The sequence below is a fragment of the Leptopilina heterotoma genome, unplaced genomic scaffold, assembly GCF_015476425.1.
Source record: "Leptopilina heterotoma isolate Lh14 unplaced genomic scaffold, ASM1547642v1 Lhet_135, whole genome shotgun sequence".
Lineage (NCBI taxonomy): Eukaryota > Metazoa > Arthropoda > Insecta > Hymenoptera > Figitidae > Leptopilina > Leptopilina heterotoma.
This window is the reverse complement of record NW_025110854.1, coordinates 3,799,474-3,818,126: the sequence shown is the minus strand read 5'-3', so window position 1 is coordinate 3,818,126 and position 18,653 is coordinate 3,799,474. Positions and strand designations below refer to the sequence as shown.

Below are 18,653 nucleotides of genomic sequence, written 5' to 3'. Positions count from 1 at the left end.
AATATCGAAGATCGATAAATCGTGGTATATATTGAAAGAATAAATTTATATAAATATACGATGGTGGCCAGTTGCCTACACGATATTCAAACGCGAGAGGGAAGGAAGCGTGCGGTATCATTGTAAGTTCTGGTTCGTTAGGGGAGAAAACAACGACCGTGGCATGCAATATGCAACAATACGATGCAACGACGCTAGATACAGGTCCAGGCAATCCCTTTGTTTTTAAGTTTTGCGTTTCACTAACCACTGCAATATACAAGAGAGCAGTGCATGCTCCTTTCCTTCGCCTTGTCTATGATTTATCTTGATCTCGCGCTCCCGATAGAATTTCAAACTAACTTTCCTCACTCCTCCCCTCCTCATCCTCTTTCCAACCCACCACCCTTCCCTATAATACAAGTTTTTCTCATTTTTTTTCTCCATTTCTTTGTTTGTACTCCTTTCTCTTTCTTAATGACGATCTTTTTCTATTCACTCTTCTTTCTTTGTATTATCTTTCATATTTTCTCTCTTTCTCCCTCTATTTCTCTCTTTTTACTTCCCCAACTCTTTCACTCACTTACAGTATCGACATGCATATGAAAATGTATCCACGAAGAAATCGGCATTGTCTGCCATTTTTGGGTAGACTAGGAGACTCTATTGAAATGTGGGAAGTCTCTCCCGGATATTTGCGCACAGCATGAAGAGAAGAATTTTATATTCACTTTATAAAAGCATTGCATGCACATTAATCAAGGGTCCTGGTGTTGTTATATTATAAGATTAAGATTTATACACGATTTCCTTTTATAAGAAAAAAAAGAAACAATTTCTGTGACTCGCATTAAAACACACGTCGCATGTCCAGCGAACTCTATTAAAACTTGTGTTATATATATATGTGTATATATATTTATGTCGCCAGTGGATGGAAGGGAAAGAACTCTCGTGGTCAATCTAGGGCCTTACAGATCGTTAATTATCATCAACGAAATTAAGACGTCATTAAAGTTGTATCAAAGAAGTTTGTAATTAATTACATGCTAAAAAGAAACAATGAGCTCTGGATGGAGATACGCTTTGATGGAATAATGAAATACCCGGTGTGGGTTAATCGTATTCGACTTAAAATTACAATGACAAAGGAAAAAAAAACAAATAGGAAATTAAAAAATATACTAAATTATACATTGAAATTGTCATTTTTCGTTTTCTCACTCTGATTAAAATTCTGCGCACGAAAAAAATTGTTTCTGTTCTCCTTTTCATTCTCAAGAGAATTATATTTATGAAAAAGTCATAAATTAAAATTAATTATAATTTGCACGAATTTTTAATAAAATTTTTCTATTTTTTAGTTTTAATTTTCTCTTTATTAAAATTTTAGTAAAAATGACTGAAATTATTATAAATGTTCAACTACCTACTATAATTAGTAGAGATTTTCTACATCTTTAAATTAGTGCACGACTTTTCACTGATTAATATTTAGAAAGTAACGTATGTATAACAAAATAAATAAAATTTAAAAAGTAATTAAAAACATTTTTAAGAATAATAAAAATGAAATTAATAAATAGCAATATTTAAATTTGAATTGTAAGTAAATTACCAAGATAGAAAAAAAGAAAAATGGAGTCATATTACTTTTATGTAAAAATTGAAAAGACTGAAAATTGCAGACTCTTTGCTGTTTCGAGATGTTCCCGATGTCAAGCTGGCATTTCCGCTTCGGAATTGGTGATGCGAGCACGAGATCTAGTTTATCACGTGGCTTGTTTCACGTGCGCATCGTGTGGCACCCCTCTTAACAAAGGCGACCATTTTGGACAGAAGGAGGGCCTCGTTTACTGTAGGTGAGAATCCAATAATCGATATATCCCAAACATATCATCTATTGTTCGTATTCAAGTGTTTTATATTTACAAAACGAGATTTCCTAACAAGGACCTATAACACACACGTCAAATCACAACGAATTTCCCTTCGTCTTCGAACTTTATTGAAGAACCTCTAAATAAAAAAAAACCTTAGTTTATTCCATTTTTTCCCTTTTTCTTTCCTGTTGTTTAATTGAAAAAATAAATTTTCATATTCTTTAAATCTGTAAGAGAGTGACGTCATTTAATAATTCAAATTAATAAACATTTTTCCTATGCAATAAAATTTTACTTTTTTGTTCGATGGTCAATTCACATTGACAAGTTAAAAATACAGAAGCATTGTTACTATAAATAATAATAAGTAATAATTTAATTTGTAAAGTGATTAAATTATTACTTATTATAATTGATAATATTATATGTATATTTATTAATATAAAATAAAAAATTATGAAATAAAAATTGAAAAAGTAAATAAAATTATTATAAATTATAATTAAGAATTTCATTAGTTGGAGGCTAATATGGTATTAATGATCAATTTGTTTTCTCAAAGACCTCATTACGAGTTAATTTGCTGCTCTACGGATTACGGAAGTACGTCAGGCAGTGTCGAAGACATCGGTTCCCCGGAGGTGTCACCTCTTCCGGGCTATTACAGTACAGCTGAGCAAAGTCCCATTGCATCAAGTGGGTCAACTCAAAAGGGCCGTCCAAGAAAAAGAAAACTTTCCGAAGTCACCGGTTCAGATTTAACGATGAGACTTGCAGCCGGCGCTTTAGGTGAGACTAACACTTTTTTAGTAATTATTTACCGAAATATAATTTAATAAAATTTGCATAAGAAACACTGATTAACTATTATAATACATAATATTAATAATTATTATTATTTATTTAATATATGAGGCATTCCATTTCAAAACGACCCCCTTCGTAAACAATTGCCAATGTAAGACTATTTTTAAATGAATATTTCTTCCATTCTGTAGAACCAAATTACTTTTTATATTAGTGATTTCGAAAGTAGAATTTCTGAACTTTCTAATAAGAAAAAAATACATTTTTTTAATAATTTATTTTAAATAGAAAATTGAGTTTAAAAGTTAAACTTTGAAAAATCTCAAAACCCGTTACCTCCGATTTTAATAAAATTCATATCAAACGAAAGCTTGAATATTGTTCTTTTTATTTATCAAACGATAATAATGGACATTTCAGTGGATTTTGAGAAAATAATTAAATTTTACAGACATTTAGAAGGTTATTATGCATAAATTGGGAAAAACAAATGCCGCCCTATACTTAATAAATGGTTTTCTCAATATAACCTTCTAAATGTTTGTAAAATTTAATTATTTTCTCAAAATCCACTGAAATGTCCATTATTATCGTTTGATAAATAAAAAGAAGAATATTCAAGCTTTCGTTTGATATTAAATTTATTAAAATCGGAGGTAACGTGTTTTGAGATTTTTCAAAGTTTAACTTTTAAACTCAATTTTCTATTTAAATTAAATTATTAAAAAAATATATATTTTTATTATCAGAAAGTTCAGAAATTCTACTTTCGAAATCACTAATATAAAAAGTAATTTGGTTCTACAGAATGGAAGAAATATTCATTTAAAAATTGTCTTACATTGGCAATTGTTTACGAAGGGGGTCGTTTTGAAATGGAATGCCTCATATACGTTTGCTTTATAACACAATTATTAACATTTAACAAGTGAGAAAAAGCCTTCGAGTATGACCAAAATATACAATAATTCAATGAAATAAAATCGTGGTCAACAAAATTGCTTATCGCCAAAACAACAATCACAGCAAAGAAAAGGTTCAAATCTTGTTAAGATAAAAAAGAGTCATGCAAATGAGCACATGCCGGTTAATTAGATAGAATGTGGGAAAGACTCTCATTCTACACTGAGAAATCCATTTATTTGTTTTAAACAAATTTTTTTTCAATCAAACTTAAAATATCTTTGCTATACAGTCAAACATATTTATGTCTAATTGAAACATATTTTTTGGTTCATTTAAACAAATAATATATTTAATTCAAAAATAAGTTATGGTTGATTTCAAATTATTTATAATCAACTCTTAAGTTTGAATCAAATATAACATTTTTAAACATATTTTCTGTTTAAAGCAAAACAGAATATATGTTTGAATTAAATACAATTATTCAAACAAATAGGTATATCTTTCGGCATGCATTTTTCTTTTTAAGAAATATATTATACAATATGTAATAAAAATTGTATTTTTCCGTCTTAAAAAAATGTCATGGACTTACCCTAAGTATAAAAAATTTGCTTCTTTTGTAAAAATATTTTTCTTCAATCGCAACAGCAACAAGCAAATTGATTCAAAAACACGTTGTCAGTTAAATGAATATGAATTGTTGAAATTAAATAATAATGCTTTGAATGACTTATAATTTATAAACGAATGTTAATTTTAAGATTTCTCAAATGCCTCAAAAACAATTAAGCCGTTTTTCGATCTGATCGTAAAGATTTACTCAAGTTATCGTCGAGACAAAATTTTTTACAGAAAGACACTTCTCTAAAAGCCGTTTTTTGTCATTAGGGGGTCATGAAACGTGGAGATTTACCGGAATTAGACAATACTCAAAATCGCACAAATCCAAGATCTTCTCATTTTTATGAGAATGTAAAACTTTAATTACTTTTATTTATAGCAAACACTGATCAACTATTGGTACCTGATACAGTACATTACATGTATTTTACATGTAATTTTAATGGCTACGCGCGATTGATAACTATTAGTTTCCTAATACCCTCAAAAAATATATAATTTAAATTCAACTTCTAAAATAAACCGTTTAAAACCTCTACTACACCACTAAAAATAAATTTATTAAAATAATTACTCACTTGCAGTCTATTAAACAAAATAGCCATCCCGTGTAGAAATTGAAAATAGGATTTATTAAGGCCCTGAATAGACGCCCTTTTGTTTAGTGAGGCGGAAACTAAGAAAATTAGTCAGGAACCGTCTAACTTCGTCACGCTTGAAATATTAGGTGATGTGGAAAGATAGAAAGGTTCCAACTAGATCGCCCTGTCACTGCCTGAATAGAAAAGCAGAATGTGGGGATTTAACTACAGGGCCTCTTTAGCGCCTCATTATTTTTTTTAAATACCCAAGAAAAAATTTACGACTGGTGCAATATTGTGCCAGTAACACTTAACAAGTCTCTGAACAAACGCACATGTAAACAACACTGTTTTGACAAATCGACCTGTCACTATCTTAACACAAACTCGCACGATATGAATCTACTTTCTCATCGTCCTTATATGCTAAACAGAACATTTCTTTAGCGCTTGCGAGAAATAGTGCAATATTTTGAAATTTAAAAATCTCAAATATTTTTGCCCAACTAGTTTTCATATTTTAAATAGTATTTTAATATGTATTTAGAACTATTTTTCTCATTTATTTAATTGCTTATTATTAAGAAATTGGGATTTGTCAATGAAATTTAAAATTAATTAAAATACCTAATAGGGGCATAAATAGATACCAGATAGATTTCCCTGTTTACACAAAAAGGGCATTCTAATCAATGCCTGATTGAAATATTTAATAGGGGCATAAATAGACCCAGTTAGATTTCCCTATTTAGAAAAAGAAGGCATTCTAGTCAGTGCCCTTCTTCAAATAAGGCGAAGTCGGTCAATTTCCACACGAGATATTACTTTGATTTTACAAGATCCTGATCGAATATTGGGTTCTTTACCATATGCAGCATAAACAGTATCTGTCTCTAACCTAATATCAAAAATCAGAGTATGAGTCGACAGAAGCAACGGTTTCTTTTTGAAGGAGACCTGAATACTCTATTCTATCCAGGTGACTTATTCCCCAAATTTGGACCTCGTTAGATAATGTGCTAAGAGCCAAGCTATTGAGAAGCTTTTGGTAAGAATTCCAAGAATCGATCCCCAAAAACTGGACAGTAGTCAAAATACCCCCCATTATAGATTAAACGGAATTTATCGACCCACTAGAAGAAAAAGCAGTAACTTCAAAATAAAATACCTAAATAACCGACAGTCTTAAAAAATCTATTAACAGAAACATTTCTTAATTTTGTAAAGATAACAATTCTAGTTTTTAGCAGTGTTTCCGGAAAAATAGTTTTCTTGGCATTATAAAACTAGTATTTCTCATTTCTCAGATAATTTCACAGGGGAGTCCGACAAAATATCACACTAAAGTCCAGATCATGTAGTTTTCTTCACAAAAGATAGTACGAAATAGAGGGGAAGGTTTTCTTAAAATCAATAAAAACTGCATAAACTGTTGTTCTCGGTATACTCAGGTGAATCTGCATTACAAATAAAACTTCAAAAAGATTATCAATACAATCTAGGCTCATCAAAAATTCGGATAGTGATTCAAGAATCTAATTCTATACCTCTATAGTCAAGATTATTTATTAAAAAAAGTTTTGCAAGAATAGGATTTAGTGCTGAGGGAATATCCTGTATGCAACATGGGTGATGATCATTACATGAACTTTTTACTTCCTCATGGAGGAAACAATATCATTTTATCATTTTTTGGAATTTTTTTTTACAAAAACAGTATATTTAGTAAATTAAAATAAAAATAGTTTTAAGAACAATAAGTAATTTTAATTCTCAAGTAATTTTTAATACATTCTAACATTCGCACTGTCCAGTCATACATGGGCAGTTCCCTACGAAAAGCAAATGGTGGATCACCGATTTTTCTTAAAGTTTGTAATTTTGTAGTACTTGGGGTACTAAATAACTGTGCCAAACAGTTTTGCAAAAAAAAATTTTTTTTGCAAGATTTTTAGATTTGAAAAATCGGAAAATGAAAAAAATGACTTTTTTTGAGAATTTTTATTTCGAAAACTATTGATTCTACAAGAAAAAGTTATTTATTCAAAATTGTAGAGAAAATGTCAATCTTTTATAATATTTAAAAAAAAGTTAAGAAAAATTAATTTTTCAATACTTTGTTTAAACAATAATTTTTTATTAGTCAAAGATGTATTTTGTGTCAATTTTATTCGTCTGATCGTAAATAATAATATAATATAAAAATGAGCTTTCGCTCCGCGACGCAGAGCCTCCTCAGATAATAAATCTGCGAAAAAAGGAAAAAGATTGTAAAATCCTCCCTTCACAAAAATATGCGAATCTTATAAGAGTTAACCTCAAAAACTTACCAAAACACGAGTAAAAAACAGATATTGTACATAATCATAAAAAAACTCTCCTCCAACGAAAAACATGAGTGACCGCCAACGACAAAAACTATTACAAATTAAACAAACGAAACATAACAATAAATAGAGGAAGAAAAACTCCCTCATTTTTTTAAGTCACATGTTGGCAGATGATTTTCTTTACAAACTTTTTTTAAAAACGCGAATATAGTGCATGTGTTTGGTTGGTAAAACAGATTTCATTCATGCAACCTTTACGCACGGAATATAGGGTGCGTTACACTCTCACGAGAAGATTCAAAAAAAGATTTTTTAAAAAAATTACATTTGGTTGGAAAATTTTATAATTTGTTTGTATTTAAAATTACATTTCTATAAATGTCATTGAGTGACTTGGTATCAGTTCTCAAATTTACTGAATTGGTATTTTTTACTATTTGGAACATTTCTTTGAAAGTTCTACGGGTGTAGCTCCTCTCTGTTTTTAAAATTTTAACGTTTTTAAATTGAAAAAGATGGTCATTCTCATGGGAGTGTTTAACAAGCGCTGATTTTTGATGGTCACGTTCACAATCTCTCATATGCTCTTTCACCCGATCTTTCAAATATCTCTCAGTCTGACCAATGTATACACTACCACACTCGCACGGAATACTATATACAACATGCGATTTCAGGTCGAAAGGTGTTAAATCCTTATTCTTAATAAAACAATTGTAAGGATCTTTTTCGTAGGAGAAAACCACCCCGATGCCAAAAGCATTATAAACATTCTTAAAAAAACAAGATAAGTCTTTACTGTAGGGTAAAACTATCATGTTCCTTGTATCAAAGTCTGTCCTCCTCGACACATTGTTTACATTAGAATTAAGAGACAGAAGTCTCATGTTCACATATATTCACATATATTCACATAAAGGACATCATGGAATATTCTAGAAAAATAATTTTCTCAAAATTTGAACCTTCCTTAATAAGTGGTTAAATTTTTAAAGAAGTGATTTTTGGTGTTTTTGAGAAAAAAATTTTTGAAGTTTGCGCTACGAGTTTTTGTGCGTTGCGCTAACTAAGCAGCGCCTATATCAGTGTATTTTAAAAGATAATATGACCTTTACTGCTCGCCTCTAATACATTTAATAATTATATACGTATATATATTATTATTATAAACAGTTTAACAATATATTTTTAACTTTTTTATAAACATTATTTTCCTTTTTTAACCCATTAATACCCATAAGCACAGGAACGCAGGTATAAAAAGTAACTATTGGGATCCTGGCATAGGGTCTAATAATAATTTTTAACGTTAAAAATTAAAAAAAAATTTTTTTTAACAATTTGTTATAAACAAATGAAGAAAAATTAATTTTCATAAAAAACTGATAGCGCCATTCGATTCGACGCAAAAAACTACTACGAGAACGTATATTACATAATTTAAGAAAAAAGACATATTGTTGTAAAAATGTTATAAACAATTAGCCTGCATTTATACTGTACGAGATAGAATATATAGATCCTTCTATCTCATACAGTATAAATGCAGGCTAATTGTTTATAACATTTTTGCAACAATATTTCCTTTTTTGAAAATTATGTAATATACGTTCTCGTAGTAGTTTTTTGCGTCGAATCGAATGGCGCTATCAGTTTTTTATGAAAAATAATTTTTCTTCATTTGTTTATAACAAATTGTTTAAAATAATTTTTTTTTAATTTTTAACGTTAAAAATTATTATTAGATCCTATGCCAGGATCCCAATAGTTACTTTTTATACCTGCGTTCCTGTGCTTATGGGTATTAATGGGTTAAAAAAGGAAAATAATGTTTATAAAAAAGTTAAAAATATATTGTTAAACTGTTTATAATAATAATATATATACGTATATAATTATTAAATGTATTAGAGGCGAGCAGTAAAGGTCATATTATCTTTTAAAATACACTGATATAGGCGCTGCTTAGTTAGCGCAACGCACAAAAACTCGTAGCGCAAACTTCAAAAATTTTTTTCTCAAAAACACCAAAAATCACTTCTTTAAAAATTTAACCACTTATTAAGGAAGGTTCAAATTTTGAGAAAATTATTTTTCTAGAATATTCCATGATGTCCTTTGCTCTTTTTTTTAACAATAAAAAATTATTGTTTAAACAAAGTATTGAAAAATTAATTTTTCTTAACTTTTTTTTAAATATTATAAAAGATTGACATTTTCTCTACAATTTTGAATAAATGACTTTTTCTTGTAGAATCAATAGTTTTCGAAATAAAAATTCTCAAAAAAAGTCATTTTTTTCAGTTTCCGATTTTTCAAATCTAAATATCTTGCAAAAAAAATTTTTTTTTGCAAAACTGTTTGGCACAGTTATTTAGTACCCCAAGTACTACAAAATTACAAACTTTAAGAAAAATCGGTGATCCACCATTTGCTTTTCGTATGGAGCTGCCCACATACAGTAATGTAATCCTAAGTAAAGAATAAAATTTTAAGTAACAAAGTGAATTTTTCTGCTTTAATTGTGATTAATTCTCTCAATTTCCAATACATTATATAATTTACTAGGCAGCTTCCCTTACCAACCCCTTATTCCTTTTCTTTTTTTTCATCTTATATTAGATTTTCGTAAATCTTGGGAAGAATAATAAAATATTTCAATGTATTCTTAAATTTTTTTACAAACCAATTTAGCATCTCACTTGAACTAAAAAAATAAGTAAATTTATTCTAATCTAATAACCGAACTCGAACTGGATTTTCCATAATCGAAAGTAGGCACCCAGGTTAGAACCCATGTTGATTTGACTTCGACTTTCACTGCATTTCAATTTTTTTATTAAATATGTGGTTTTCAGTGACAGTTCGTATTGTAGATAAATAAAAAAAATCACTTTACACTTTTTCACATTACATATCTAACCAAGAGTCAACCAAGATTTTTAAACAAAAGCTCTTTTCTGAGTTTTAACGTTTCAACAGAAACTGTCACTGAAAAACACATGTCTAGTAAAAAAAATTAAATGTGATCCAGTGGTCCAGTATCTCTTCTACCGATAAGTTGCTTACCTGCTCAGGGTCAATAATTGCTTGAACCCAGCTAGATAGCGCTTCATCTAGTCAACGCTGGGAATTCAGATAATATGTGAGTCGCAGTTTCATTGCGTGTCTCATACAAGCTGCATGTAAGTGAAACATGTCTACCTATTTTGTGCTGATGGTAATCCAGTTTCAGGAGATACCTTGAGTACTAGCCCCAACAGAGTCTTAACTTGCCTTCCTACCTCAATTTTTGTCCAATACGTGTCATGTTCCCTTTGACCCCAACTGTCTTTGGCTCCTTTAACCAAGCACGGCATTATTGCCACTGCTGGTTTACGAACTATCAATGCACAGTGGGCCAGGATCGTCGATTTTTGGCCAAAAATCATTATTTTAAAAAATACAAGATATTTACGAATAAAAAGTATGCTACCTACAGTTTTTGGGGTCGCTGATTACGAATCTGAAGTCAGATTTCAAAAATTCAAAATGGCGGATCCAATATGGCGGACATAAATTTTTTTATATGAATCAATTTCAATGAAGCATAAGTATCTAAAGGTTTTTTGGGTCGCTGATTACGAATCTGAAGTCAGATTTCAAAAATTCAAAATGGCGGATCCAATATGGCGGACATAAAATTTTAAAATCAATAAATTTGAATTAAACATAGGTATCTATGGGTTCTTTGGGTCGCTAATTACGAATCTGATGTCAGATTTCAAAAATTCAAAATGGCGGATCCAATATGGCGGACATAAAATTTTAAAATCAATAAATTTGAATTAAACATAGGTATCTATGGGTTTTTTGGGTCGCTGATTACGAATCTGATGTCAGATTTCAAAAATTCAAAATGGCGGATCCAATATGGCAGACATAAAATTTTAAAATCAATAAATTTGAATTAAACATAGGTATCTATGGGTTTTTTCGGTCGCTGATTACGAATCTGATGTAAGAATTCAAGTGGATTTTAGATTGGATGAGATTCGCCTACAATTTGTTGCTTGGGAGTTTTTAAGTTTGGTGATTACAAAACTAGTGTGTATAAAATTAAGAAAATAAACAAAATTTTCCTGTTATTAGCCTACAAAAATAAAACGTACTGTAGTTTCCAGAATCTACCACGAGGAGGTTACAGGTAAAGATCCCATTTTGTATTTTTTTTTAGATTTTTAAAATTTTTTTAATTTTTTTGGTTTTTTTATTTTTTTGGTTTTTTTATTTTTTTAATTTTTTTTTAAATTTTTTACTCTTTTTTCATTTTTTGCGCTGATAACTGTTTTTAATGTAAGAAAAATAAAAGTGCTTCAAAGCAGCTTAGTTAATCTGATTCATCATTGCTAATTTCTAAATTGTCCAAATTTGCATAGAATTGGTTGAGGCCTGTAAGGTCGCTACTATCATCATCATCATCAGCATCATCATCATCATTTTCATTTTCATAATTAAAGTTCCCACTAGAAATTTCTGGAGATTTAAGCAATGCAGCTACTTCTACTGGAAGAGGTAACTTTTTCTTTTTATTTAATCTTGTTCGAAGGCTCAAGGTGGAAATATATGGATCAGATGTGTCCATTGATCGAAGGAAAACATCTTCTAGAGTAGCTTCACGACTAAATTTTCGACTGTGACTTTCTCTAAAATTTTTGTAGTTTTTATTTCGCGATTCTGATGCCTCTTCCGCAAGCATACCGACTGGTAACACACTAGTCCTAATTATCGTACCACCATGCTTTAGGATTTTATGTAGTGTAGCGCTCATGTAATACCAAGCGTAATCTTGAACATAAAGATTAGTAGTTAAATCGCAGAGTTCATCAAATTTATCTGGATCTATTGGTAGATGACAAGATAAAGCAATCAAAATTGTCGAAAAATTACGAATCAACATTGGATTAAGACCCAAACATTCTGCAAATAGCTCCGGGTTTTGAAAGGCACGACGAGCTGTGTTGCCATCGTTTGTAGAGCCACTTCCTCCAGCTTTAGGTATATCTACCTTTAACCCAAGTCTGTTCCACAAAACATCTTGAAGTTTGGTTTTTCGACGCGCACATATTTCCTTATCCGTTGTACTTCTTGCTTGCCACTTTTTAATTTCAAGTTTCTTTGAGATATTCACACACAATTCAAATAATCTTATCCATGCATGCAATGGACTGATTCCATACTGCAATGCATTAGCATTCGCCATAAAATCATTTGTTATGTCTTTTGTGAGATCATTGAATTGTGTGGGAGTAGCATGGCAAATTGGGCAAGACTGTGCTGATTTAGTACCAGTGATTGCATTTAAAACTTTACCGTCGATTAGAGTTAAATGCAAGGAGAAATGAACCTGAAGGCAACAATCTTCTACTTTAATTTCAAATGATTCTAGTTCTTCAAATTGATCGTCTATGAATTTTTTTTGTGCCAGAGTGGTTTCTTTTGTTTCTTTAAGCCACTTAAGAGAAATAGGTCGACAAAACCTGACAGATTGAGTTGTTGAATTATTCCACAATATTATTCCAGTCGATGTAATTAATCTTAGTGGGATGCACGTTGTAGCAAATAAGCTCGAATCACTAATGTTTGAACCATTTTCTTCATTGGAATTAGAGAACCGTTGTTTGTAAGATGAAAATCCCGTACTTCCATCAAACCCCCAACTAAAAATAAATACAGCATTAATATTAGTGCTTTTAACATTTCGTGCACTTTGGATTATTACTTCTTTTTGCATGTTGACAATTCTAGAAGCAGTATGATGCAAAAGTGCTTGAAGATCACAGTGAACTTCATTTTCACTAACATGAATGTATTCTTCTGGTGGTCTGCAATTGATTTTAGCTTCTCTTACAACATTGTAAGGTGGCCATATGTCAGCACCGCTTGATTTTGTCGCTAAACGTAGATTTGTATACACTTCCTTCGAAAGATTATTATCTAAAAGAAAAGAAAGAGCTTCTTCTGCAGACTTAACTCTAATCTTACAAGCCTGCAAGGATTGCTTCATGTCAGCAATATTTTCGTGATTCGATACAATCTTATTGAGAATTCCTTTTAAATCAAGCATTTTATTTTTCTTTGCAGCATAACATCCTGCCTGTAGAATCTTAAATGGGTCATTTTTGAGATAATTACTTATATTCGCAATCTCTCGTCGTTTAGATCGATTCGACATATCAGAGTAATCAACAGTTGGACGCCCACGTTTTCTAGAGAATGTTTGACATTTTTCCCTTAAATTAGGAACAACAAATGTAGAATCTAGCCACTCCTTGCTTTGTTTTTCGAATCTTTCAGTTTTTCTATTTGCAGCAGCAAGTTTATCTTTTTTCCTACTTAACAATGTTGTAACAGATCTTCTTAAGGTATTAAGATCATCAGATTCAAGAGTTTCTATGTCAATATTTAATTTATTTAAAATATAGTGCACAGCAGAATCTTTATCACCGTCTGTAATGTTTTTTAAAATTTCACGTTTTGTAAATGTCGTCATGTTATTTGAATTTCATTCAAAAAACATAATAAAATGTAAAAAGAAAGATCACTTACCTGACAAAAAATTTAATGAAAATATTATCCAGAAATGTTGCTTTAGAACTTACCTGCCTTTGATGTGCTATCAGTAATGTCGCTTTACCGTATTATATCAAATATACAGACGCAACGTCAGTATGGGCCAACGTTTATTTTTACCGTATTATGAGTGCCTTACTATGTTTCATTGAAATTGATTAATTTAAAATTTTTTATGACCGCCATTTTGATTTTTTGAAATCTGACATCAGATTCGTAATCAGCGACCCAAAAAACCCATAGATACCTATGTTTAATTCAAATTTATTGATTTTAAAATTTTTATGTCCACCATATTGGATCCGCCATTTTGAATTTTTGAAATCTGACTTCAGATTCGTAATCAGCGACCCAAAGAACCCATAGATACCTATGTTTAATTCAAATTTATGGATTTTAAAATTTTTATGTCCGCCATATTGGATCCGCCATTTTGAATTTTTGAAATCTGACATCAGATTCGTAATCAGCGGCACAAAAAACCGTTAAATACCACTGTTCACTATAATTGATTAATTTCGAAAATTGTCTTTATATATTTATTGCATATATTTATATGTTTATTGCAATATAGTTGTTATTTTGAAAAAATATGAAAAGGCGCAAAATGGCACATATTGGCGTCAAAGTAGACATGCTAAGTAATCGTTCTATAACTTTTTTTCCCAAATATTATGCGGCTCGGAGGAGCTCGACTAACTGAAAGTCGGCACTCGATTGAAAAATCCACTATTTGTTAACTTCAATGGAGCTACATTTTAATAAATTTTATTTTTTTAAAGTAAATTTAGGTATTTTTACTTCAATATATCTGTTGATGAGAAAAAATAAGTACTTATACAAAAATAATTAATTTATTTCTAGATATATTAAGTATTTCAATCAAAAACATTTCATTATTTTATCTTAAATGTTAAACTTTAAATAGTTCTAGAAGACACAATTTTTTATTATTTAACAAATCCTTTATGCAATAAATTCCTTATTTACTATTAAATACTGTGGATAAATTCTTTTGTGCATATTTGAAAGTTGAAAAATTGTATTTTTGGCCAAAATTCGACGATCCTGGCCCACTGTGCAATGCCGTCTCGGAACCAGTTTTTGACAATACGTCAACTTTTTCATTTCCTTTAACCCGTTGACTGTCGCTGACGCATATATGCGCAAAACTAAACTGGCCAATAGTGTTTCATGACGCATATATCCGCAACTAAAAAAAAGTGATTAAAAACTTCTTAAATGTTCCTGAAACCGGTTACTCGGGGGGTTTTCGAGGTCGCTGATTACGAATATAACATTTGTTTTCCAAAATTCAAAATGGCGGATCCAATATGGCGGACAACAAAATAAAAAATTGATCAGATTGACTTTAAACGTAGTAGTCGGGGGTTTTTGGGGTCGGTGATTACGAATCTGACATCAGTTTTTCGAAAATCAAAATGGCGGATCCAAGATGGCGGAAATTTTTTCAAAATTCGTCGAATTTGTTGAAACTTGTTACTCGGGGGTTTTAAGGGTCGCTGATTACGAATCTAACATTAGTTTTCCAAAATTCAAAATGGCGGATCCAATGTGGCGGACAACGAAATAAAAAATTGATCAGATTGGTTTGAAACTGAATACTTGGGGATTTTCAGGGTCGCTGATTACGAATCTGTCATTATTTTTCTAGGGTATTTATCGAAATTCGATTTCACCAAAAATTATCATACTGATGTCATATTAACCAGATTCAAACAAATTCAATAAATTTTAAAAAATTTTCCGCCATATTGAACCAGATATTTTGAATTTTGAAAAACTGATTTCAGATTTGTAATCAGCGACCCTGAAAATCCCCATTTTTTATTTCGTTGTCCGCCATATTGGATCCGCCATTTTGAATTTTGGAAAACTAATGTTAGATTCGTAATCAGCGACCCTTAAAACCCCCGAGTAACAAGTTTCAAGCAAATTCGACGAATTTTGAAAAAATTTCCTCCATTTTGGATCCGCCATTTTGAATTTCGAAAAACTGATGTCAGATTCGTAATCAGCGACCCCAGAAACCTTAGGGTACCAAGTTTCATAAAAATCCATTAAAATTTTTTTCAACACACTTTTGGCCCAAACAGTGGAAATCTCGTTGACAGCCAAGGGGTTAATTCCCGAGTGATCCAGTACCCAGATCAATGAAAGTTAATTTACTGAACCCAACTCACCTAGTATGCTACGTCATTCCCTGTTGACGTGGTCTTTAGAGCCCCTCTAATACCCTAAAAGACCATTGCTTGGAGTTGGTCCAGTTTCTCTTTTTGTTATATGTTATTTGTTATAAGTTGAGTCCTAGACCACCAAACAACCACCGCGTGAAGAAACCTGAGTTTTAATATCATCTGTTAGAGCTAGTTGACCATATTAGGTCTTAGTCCCCAGGATGACCCTATCGCCCTTCTTCACGCCCAAGAAGCAGTACAGAACCTTTTATACTGATATTCAAAATGTTCTTTCCAACTCAGCTTTTTATCCAGGATTACTCCCAGATACTTAGCCGATTCGGAAGAAGAAATTTCTTTTCCATAAAATATCGGTTTCTTTAAACTCGGTTCTTTCTTTTTCTTCGTTGAAGGAAAATAGGTTTCATAATGATTTATTTAATCTTAATAATTAAAAAAGAGTTTTTTAAAACTACTGAAATTATCTTAAACCAAAAACTGGGTATCAGACAAGCAGAAATTTTTCGCCGTCAACTTCATAAAGTTATCAAATACGCAAAGACACTTGGGATATTAATGTCACTCACGGAACATAAAGTTAAGTACAAAATGTACCATCTAATATCAACACATGTTTAATTTTTACGAATTTAAACGAGATATTAGAGTAAAAAGCTAGAATATGGATGTCGCACACCTAGGGTGCAGTTTAAGGGTTATAATTATAAGGAAATCAACGGCATTACTTTGCGCATAATATCCCTGGTTTTTGAGATTTCTAATCAACTCATCTGCCACTAAGCATAGTGCTATTGATCCACTTAATTAGCGGCTCAGACACGCCTTGCTTTCTGGCTGCATACAGATAACTGTGGTAGAGGTATTAGAGGAGTCACTCTCAATATCAAGAAAGGTGCCAACTTCATAGCCACCACTGTCAATGTGTCCCTCTGTTCTACCTACTGCACAATGTAGGGCTGTTTCAACTGAGAAACTTGCTCTATAAGCATGTTGTCCCGGATGTAGACGATAATTTTTTAGACACTCCTGTCTAATAAAATTATCTACCGGTTTCTCTGCAGCTTTCAACATAAAAGAACTTAAACTGATTGGTCTGAAGTTCTTGGCGTCAGTATAACCTGATCGACCGACCTTCGGAATAAACACAAACCTCGTCTTTTTCCAAGACTCTGGTGTATAACCAAGAGCACTTCCTCTCGCCTCGGGCGCGAAAATGTCCCCTCGGTCCCTTCATCTCGCCATCGTCGCAATCACCTACTTTGCGCCCTTGATACGATAATAAATATTTTTCATATACGGAAATATTTTTGGAATTGCGGTTTTTTTATTTAAATATTACCTACATAAGTATATCCAAAAACTGACTTTTAACTTATATCAACTTTTTACATATTTATATTTTTAAAAAAATTAAAAATGGCAGCTGTATCTTAACTACATACGGCGCCGAACGTTCAACAGCCTCGCCAGGTTATCTGAATCAAAAATTATTTGAAGCCTTATTTGAAAAAGGGCACTGATGAGGAATTAGTGACGCCAACCACACTAGTAATGACTAGATAGATGATAATAGGGCCTGACTAGAATGCCTTCTTTTTCCAAATAGGGGAATTTAACTGGGTCTATTCATGCCCCTATTAAGTATTTCAATAAGGCTCTGACAAGAATGCCCTTTTTCTATGAATCTATCTCTCTATCTTTCTACATCATCACCTGATATTACAAGCGTGACGAAATTATATGGGTCACTAAACTAGTAAAATTAGTATTTTCCTAGTTTGCGCTTCACTAAACGAAAGGGCGTCTATTCAGGGCCTTACTAAATCCTATTTTTAATTTCTACATGGGATATGTTACCGGCGAACCCCGAAGACCAGACAATTTAGAAATTCATATGGATCGCCAAGAAATTTGGATAATACCTGAAAATGTTAGTGATTTCGCGAAATAACTAGTTATTTCGTGAAATGCAGAAGCCGAATTAGGCAAATTGTAAATTTGATAATAATGAGCCTCATTGGATGGTTTTTATTTATTAATAACTCGAAAAAATAGAATATTTTGAAAAACTTCAAAGGAATTTTCGTCTTTATTTTCGACACGAATTGCTTGTTCTTCGGGTTTTCACAGTAACATACATATCTACGCGTATTCACCTATAATATAATGACAAAACATAGCTACTGAATACTACAATTTTAACTACTTATTGTGATGTTTGAAAATATTTTTCATTTAACAAGGAAAACTCAAAAAAAAACTATTTCCCTTGTCTTTACTAAAAATTTGTCAAGTATGGGATCGTTTGTTTTCGTATGACATAAACAAGGGTTGTCGAAGAGTTTCCACTTGCAGCGAATTTTAATTCCTCTACGTACGTGAAATTTAAAAGTTCCCATTACCCCACGCTCATTTACTATAATAAAATACGAAAAATTCGTAAACTCTTCAATCGCACCCTGCAGTATATATGTTGTGGACAAAGTCCGGAGTGCGGGCAAACTGCGGAGTGCCCAAGTCGCTTTGGGCAATATTGAGAATCAAAAATTTAAAGGAAATAATTGAATTATTTTATAATGTATAAAATAGTAAAATTTATTATTTTCAGTATTTAATATATTCATTGAGGAAATTAAAATTTGTTATTTAGTGTAAACAATTAATTAAAATTAATTACAATTACTTATTGCAACATGGATTTGTATTATGACA

General features: G+C 31.2%; 1 protein-coding gene across 3 annotated transcripts in view; it reads left to right on the top strand.

Annotated features, from left to right (window-relative positions):
- LOC122497674 (LIM/homeobox protein Lhx9-like) overlaps nucleotides 1-18,653 on the top strand; it is a 124,788-nt gene that overhangs the window by 41,745 nt on the left and 64,390 nt on the right. For all 3 annotated transcript variants that reach the window (XM_043604922.1, XM_043604921.1, XM_043604923.1), the window contains exons 4-5: nucleotides 1,668-1,841; nucleotides 2,425-2,651. In XM_043604922.1, coding sequence (XP_043460857.1) covers nucleotides 1,668-1,841; nucleotides 2,425-2,651 — 401 coding nt within the window. The remainder of the gene's footprint in view (nucleotides 1-1,667; nucleotides 1,842-2,424; nucleotides 2,652-18,653) is intronic.